Source organism: Echinops telfairi, unplaced genomic scaffold (genome assembly GCF_000313985.2).
Source record: "Echinops telfairi isolate 266 unplaced genomic scaffold, ASM31398v2 ScPeMD7_7425;HRSCAF=8463, whole genome shotgun sequence".
Classification (NCBI taxonomy): Eukaryota; Metazoa; Chordata; class Mammalia; order Afrosoricida; family Tenrecidae; genus Echinops; species Echinops telfairi.
This window is the reverse complement of record NW_022111325.1, coordinates 2,344,342-2,350,674: the sequence shown is the minus strand read 5'-3', so window position 1 is coordinate 2,350,674 and position 6,333 is coordinate 2,344,342. Positions and strand designations below refer to the sequence as shown.

At 57.4% G+C, this 6,333-nt stretch overlaps 2 protein-coding genes across 6 annotated transcripts in view; one reads left to right on the top strand and one right to left on the bottom strand.

The window, feature by feature from the left end:
* The window catches only part of GON4L (gon-4 like), an 89,608-nt gene extending 85,814 nt beyond the window's left edge, over positions 1 to 3,794 (top strand). For 3 of the 4 annotated variants that reach the window (XM_045298331.1, XM_045298330.1, XM_045298328.1), the window contains 5 exons: positions 1,072 to 1,185; positions 1,707 to 1,917; positions 2,231 to 2,834; positions 2,915 to 3,017; positions 3,347 to 3,794. In XM_045298331.1, coding sequence (XP_045154266.1) covers positions 1,072 to 1,185; positions 1,707 to 1,917; positions 2,231 to 2,834; positions 2,915 to 3,017; positions 3,347 to 3,496 — 1,182 coding nt within the window. In that variant the 3' untranslated portion in view covers positions 3,497 to 3,794. The remainder of the gene's footprint in view (positions 1 to 1,071; positions 1,186 to 1,706; positions 1,918 to 2,230; positions 2,835 to 2,914; positions 3,018 to 3,346) is intronic. The other variant, XM_045298329.1, reaches the window with a different exon arrangement.
* Positions 3,686 to 6,333, bottom strand: part of MSTO1 (misato mitochondrial distribution and morphology regulator 1) — a 3,828-nt gene continuing 1,180 nt past the window's right edge. Inside the window, exons 6-14 of one of the 2 annotated variants that reach the window (XM_045298332.1) lie at positions 6,136 to 6,277; positions 5,867 to 5,984; positions 5,629 to 5,763; positions 5,390 to 5,542; positions 5,068 to 5,199; positions 4,785 to 4,963; positions 4,473 to 4,583; positions 4,278 to 4,387; positions 3,686 to 4,064 (exon numbers count right to left, since the gene is read on the bottom strand). In XM_045298332.1, coding sequence (XP_045154267.1) covers positions 3,850 to 4,064; positions 4,278 to 4,387; positions 4,473 to 4,583; positions 4,785 to 4,963; positions 5,068 to 5,199; positions 5,390 to 5,542; positions 5,629 to 5,763; positions 5,867 to 5,984; positions 6,136 to 6,277 — 1,295 coding nt within the window. In that variant the 3' untranslated portion in view covers positions 3,686 to 3,849. The remainder of the gene's footprint in view (positions 4,065 to 4,277; positions 4,388 to 4,472; positions 4,584 to 4,784; positions 4,964 to 5,067; positions 5,200 to 5,389; positions 5,543 to 5,628; positions 5,764 to 5,866; positions 5,985 to 6,135; positions 6,278 to 6,333) is intronic. The other variant, XM_045298333.1, reaches the window with a different exon arrangement.

The following is a 6,333-nucleotide window of genomic DNA, read 5'->3' as shown; positions in this document are numbered from 1 at the left end:
GAGAGAGAGAGAGAGAGAGAGAGAGAGAGAGAGAGAGAGCAAACTGACCAAGTGTCCTATTCTACAGTGTTTCAATCCACCATAGTCAAGTTCACAACAATCACTGTCTGGTAGCAACACCGTTTGAGTCCCTTGCCTGTGGCTACACGGGCTCTGACCGGACAATCCGCAGGTGGGTTGGGCTCCCACGGTCCTCCATGCACTCTCCAAATTGGCCGTTCACCATTGCAGTTCTGGTACTTTTCCTCATCGTACTAACTGTTGTGCGTCTTTGCTGTGGACTTAATCGATGCCGCCCTCAGAGGGCTGCTTGTTGGGATACAGACCTGTAAGACTCCACACATTCTTCCAGTCGATAGCTGGGCACCCCTGGCTTTCTTCACCACACTTTGCTACCACCCACCCACCCAGATCTGAGATGACTGTGGAACAGGATCCCCAGTCAGGTGACTGGGCAGCGTGCTGAAACCGGGGAGGGCAGCGCGGTCACAGAAGAGACCCCGAGGACCTCATCAGGAGGAGCCGTTGGCTGCTGCTGGCTGGGCTCTTCCAGAAGTAGCCTCTCGGGTCCCGTCTCGCTCGCATTCCTTCCTCTTCATCAACCAGGAGCGTTTCCTGGGGAGAAACTGCTGCTCAGTGGCAGAGTGAGCTTGGGTAATTTGTGTAGCCTCTTTGTTTCAGCCTTTTCATCCCGAATAGGGATAATAATAGTACTTCTGTCTCTGGTTTGTTAAATAGCAGGTGTCATTGGCTGAACCTTCCACATGTGTAAAGCCCTCCCTCGGGATTGCAAGAGAGGAGCGCTCGAGGCACAGGGAGACCGGAGGAAACAGACGGAGGAGCTCTCCAGTCATGTTGCTGTAGATCGTAGTTGACTGAAATATTTTTTGCAACATCTGGACACTGGGGATACAGTAGTCTTTAGGTCACGTAGGGATTGCTTCCGGGGCTTATGACAGGCTGTGGTCATTGACTTTCCAGGAACTGTCAAGAGATGGTGCACGAGGAAAATGATTACAGGTGGGGCTTGTTCAGCTTGGGTGGCAGCTAACCCCGCTAAGTGTCTCCTAGGAGACTGAGTGGCCAGATGGGACCAAGGACTGTACCTGTTCCTGCCACGAGGGCGGGCCTGACTCGAAGCTGAAGAAGAGCAAAAGGAGGAATTGCAGCCACTGCAGCAGCAAGGTGAGGAGGGACCTGGGGGATCTGGGCGGAACGCCAGCTGCCCAGGGCCTCTGGACCTGCCTGTGGGCGGTAGTCTGCTCTTACAGGTTTGTACCTCCTCACATTCCTAAAATAAATTGTACATTTCCAAACAATACAGTCTTTTATGCACTTCTACGGATATATGCAAAGTCAACTCTTTAAAAATATAAATGAATGGGTTTTGCTTTTTTAATTGAGCCTGAGTATAGAACTTTTGGAATTGGAAACAGATCACCCAGATCAAAGATTTCCCTCTTTGTTGTGTGTGTTTGTTTGAATGAAAACCTGCCGGGAACTCATATCCTCAGTCATCCCTGGTGCTCTGGAAGGGGGCTGACTGGAAGCAGAGGTTCAGTGCTGGGTGGGGGAGTGCAGCACCCTCTGCTGGACCAGTGAACATGATTGTAGCAGGCTCTGTTGGTTGGGGTGGCTTCTTTCTTCGGTGGCCTTCAATTGAAATATAGGTCAGGAGACCCTTAACCCAGGGTCCATCTGTACAGGTTTGTGACAGCAAATCCTACAAGAGCAAGGAGCCCCAGGAGTTGGTGAGCAGTAGTCCCCACTATGAGGCCAGCCCCATGCATGCTGCCAAGGAGCCCGGGCAGAGCAAGGATGTGGTGGAGGCAGAAGCCCCAGAGGAGCGGGAAAGTGTTGAGGTGATGCAGAGCAGGACTGGCAGAGCCACCAGAAAGGGAGAGATACCTGTTCCAGGTGAGTGACCTGCTTACCTGCCCCACGTTCCCAAGCCCACCCAGCCTTCTTTCTTTCTCACGTCCTTTGCCCCGGGCCCTGGTTGAGCTTCCCTAAATGACAGCCTTCCCTTTCTACCCTATGTCCTCAATCCTCCTGCCGAAGTAAGTGCTACAAAGTCTCATGAACCATATTCTCTCCATCCCCGGGTCCCTCCAAGTCCTCTCAAATCTACGCTCTCAGCGGGGTAGTGGGTGTTTCCCTCCCTCCCCTCCCCGCTTTGTTAGAGCTTTGTCATGTGACCCTATCCTTAGGTCCTTATTGTTCCCTTCAGCAGGATTGGCTACAGGGAGCACATCGCTGCCCACCCGAGAAGTGACTGTTACAGACCGACTCCTCCTGGATGGCCCACCACCTTGCTCACCAGACACTCCTCACCCTTCCCCACCAATGGTTACGAGCAGTCAAGCGGGGCCCGAGGTCACCTCCTGCGCCAAGGTGTCTAGTTCCAAACTTCACAAAGACAGCGAGGGCCATAAAGCTTTGGCTGGGTGCGAAACTTCAGCAACTGAGACATTGCCCGAGACTGTTGAGCTCCCAGCTTCCTTCCCGGGCCCTGTTTCCTCAAGGGCCAGAGACTTAGGGAATAAACAGGAGTCTGTGGTGACTGGTGAACCGGAAACTCAAGAGAGTGGGCTGCCCTCAAGCAGAGCTGGAGTGAAGACAGCCGACAGGATGTCCCCCGTCCACGAATCTTCATCAGCAACTGACGCCTCAGAAACATCCCCAAAAGCCCTTAGCGGGAGTCTGACTAAGGACAGTGGAATGCAGGGCCGGGGTCCAGATGGGGAACAGCCACCAAAGACCACAGAAGCTACCGTATGCGCCAACAACAGCAAGGTCAGCTCCACTGGGGAAAAGGTGGTTCTGTGGACAAGGTAGGTTAGGGCAGGATGGAGGAGCAGGAGGTACGCGGGGGTGGCTGGCTCCTCGGGATTACCCATGCTCTGGCTTACAGGGAAGCTGACCGGGTGATTCTCACCGTGTGCCAGGAGCAAGGGGCACAGCCACAGACCTTCAGCATCATCTCCCAACAACTGGGAAATAAGACCCCTGCTGAGGTAAGGACGGGCTGGGGAGCCCTGAGACAGGTGATATTTAAAACTAAGGTTCCGGCGAGGGTCTCCCCTAAGGAAGGATTCGCCAGATGCTCGTGGTTCAAAGCAAAGGGGCATTGGATTTAGAGGTAGAAATGGAACAAAGGTTTTATTCCAGATTTTTGGTGGAAGTATGACTTTGGGCTAATTATGTGGCCAGTTTCCCGGCGTGTAAAGGAGATGCAGCGTCACGACACTGACGTGTGGGAGGCACAGCCTGTTGCACTGCTGCTCCGCAGTGCCCCATGCACATGGCACATGGGAGTGAAAGCGGCCCTCTTGTTCCCACCCAGGTCTCCCACCGCTTCCGAGAGCTCATGCAGCTCTTCCACACGGCCTGCGAGGCCAGCTCGGAGGACGAGGACGATGCAACCAGCACCAGCAATACGGACCAGCTCTCTGACCATGGGGACCTGCTCTCCGAGGAGGAGCTGGATGAGTGAGGCACAGGACCACGCCCAGCACGGCCCGCTGCTTGTCCAAGCCCTGGGCTCCACGCAGAGCCGGAAGTGGAGGGGCCAGGGACAAGGCACAGTCAGGCTGGGGGCCGAATAGGGCCCAGGGTTCTGCCCTCCTGTGCTGCCTTGTGTGAAGACCATCGCATCGTTGTAAATAGCAATGCATAAAAGGGGTTCAGCCCTGTTCTCTTTTTTATTTCAAATGGTACATATTTATTGTCCTGTGAGCTAATCATGTGTTTCTCAGTGTAATAAAGACTTGGTGGGTGCAGCCAACATGGAACCCTCGCGCATCCAGCAGTTTTTATTGGAAAGCAGCTCCTGCCCGCTCTGGGACTTCAGTGGGCCAGGCTGTCAGTAGGCCGGTAGCACTGGGCCAGGCTGTGTAGCTCCTGCACCACCTCCTCCAGGTCGTCCTGCTCGGCTCCAGCAGCCATGAAGCTGGCCCAGCGCCGCAGGTCCAGTCTGCTGAGCTCTTTGGCCAAGTCTCCAAGGGTCTGATGCAGAGCCGAAGAGGAACCCAGGTTTCCAAACACCGCAATGCTCTCTGCTGCTGTGGAGGGAGAGACGCACACCGTGGGTGGGTGGTTTCTTCACGCTGGGACGCGGCCGCAGTCAGAGGAGAGTCTGGGCCCTTGCTGGACACAGCACTAGGCGAGAGCTCCTGAGGAGGGCAGGCTGGACAGAGGAACGCTCCCCTGGGCGGCAGTCGGCAAAACCCCACCCAAGCTGGTGGCGATTTTAGTTTTCTTCATCACCTACGTACCTGGCCCCGCTGGAGGACCGTCCGGAACTGAGCCCCATTTACTGAGGCTCGAGAAGAGGCGTGGATATGGAGGAACCACCTTGCAAGGAGTCAGCAGCAGATGGGAAGAACTGTGGGGGCAAGAGAATAGGAAGTGGGGCGCGCAAGCGGGGAGAGGGTTGGGGGAGGGGAGGGGGGAGTGAGTCCTGCACTGACCTTACAGCCCTGGGCTGCTGCTGCCGTAAGTACTGGGTCAAGACCTCTTCCCCAGTGGCACACGCGTGCAGCGGGGAGGGGGCGTGCAGAGTCGGTCCTGCGGGGAGCGGGCTGTGGGGCCACGCCCAGACCACCTTTACTGGGCCGGCATGAACCCCCGCCGAAGAAGACTCCTAACCTGTCGGCGGAGCCCGGCTTCTCGGAGACCTTGTGTCCCCCCCACCATGGGCCGAGGGGCAATGCCGTCAATGTCGAGAGGTGGGCACGCGGGTAAGAAGGGCTCCTCAGGACCTGCTGCCCTCACCACCTCACCTGGTGTGCAGTGCGCTGCCCACGCCCCTGAGCACCACAGACTGGGCAAAACAGCGAGTTCCGGGTGGGTCCCCACAGGCAGACAGCGGGGTCCATGGGCTGGCTCCGCCAAGCTGCACCAGGGTATCAGGAAGGGACTGTCCTGAAGGGAAGGGGATTGTGGCTCCAGCTGTCACCACCTGGAAGCAAGGCAGAGATCAGGTCCGAGATTGGTCTCAGCTCCTCTCTGCCCCGCCCCCGTCCTCTCAAATCTACCCCCCCCCCCCCCCCCCCCCCCCCATACCTTTTTCCCAGCGAAGCCCAGCATGTCGGCCAGGTGAACCATGGGAACTGGCGAGCTGCGCAGGCGGTACGGGACTGTGACTGTATCCAGGGCCGTAGCCAAGATGGCACTGCAGTGGAAGGGCAGAGTGGCCTGGAAGGGGGCACCGAGAGGAGCACGCTTGGGCTTTGGGGCCTGGGGCAGTGGTGGCAGAGGCAGGTTCTCTTGTAGGGCTGTGTTTGGGCCAAGAATGACCATGACACCGTGGGGTCAAGGGACAGGTATTCCAGTGAGGTGCAGGCTGTGAGCCTGCTGTCGTCTGCACGGGAGCATAGAGCCTTACATCATACTGCAGGTGGGGGAAGGTGACGGCTGGCTCTGGTCGCAGGCCTAGGCTTCCACCCAAGGATAAGGGGCAGACGAGGGAGCTGTGAGCAGTCAGGTGCACCAGCCCGAAAGCTGTGTTTAGCAGACGGTAGATGCTCTTCTGGGGCTCCTGGTGACATCGTGGAGAGGAGTGTGCTGGGCTTGAATCCTCCCATTTCTCCCTCCCACCCCACAACCTCTGCCAGCTCCACTCACCCCGAGTCTGTAGGGCCCCGGGAGCAAGCCCCATGTTATCAATCCCCGGCCCGAGTACTCGTCCTGCAGCAGCTCTGCGGTCTTAGCACCTACCCCGGAGAAGCCATCGTGCAGGTCACAAAGGATCTGGAAACCCTGGCGGGAGTGGGGTAAAGATGGAGGAGAGGACAGCGTAAGATCGGGGAATCTCTACTCCGGAGCCGGCCCCGGCCCCGGCCCCGGCCCCAGCCCCGGCTACCTGCAAGTAGTCACACTCCTCCACATAGAAGTGCAGCCTGTCCTCCAGGTCTTCCAGGTACCCAGGCTCCTTCAGGATACTCTCTCCTTGCCCAAAAGCCTCCAGCCGACCTGTCTCCCTGCCACATGGGAATATGAGGCCCAGGAGTTGGGGACAGAGGGCACCACCCTCACCCTCTTTAGTCTCTCCTGTCTTGGAGGGTGGCACCAAGGAGGCCCTGGCTGTGGTGGGGACCCACGTTTGCTGCCCCAGCTCCTGGGCCCTCGTACCCATCATGGTTGTACTTGTGAATCATGCAGATGCTTCGGGGATGGAGCTGCACTCGAAGGAAGTCTGACCACACTCTGATGCTGCTCTCTGGGGTGGTGAGTGGCGTGGGTGTTTGTGCAGTGGTGAGTGGTAGGGAAGCTAAGGGGAAAAGCAGAGGGAACTGTAGTACTTTCCTCGCTTCCCCTGCCCCCCCCCCC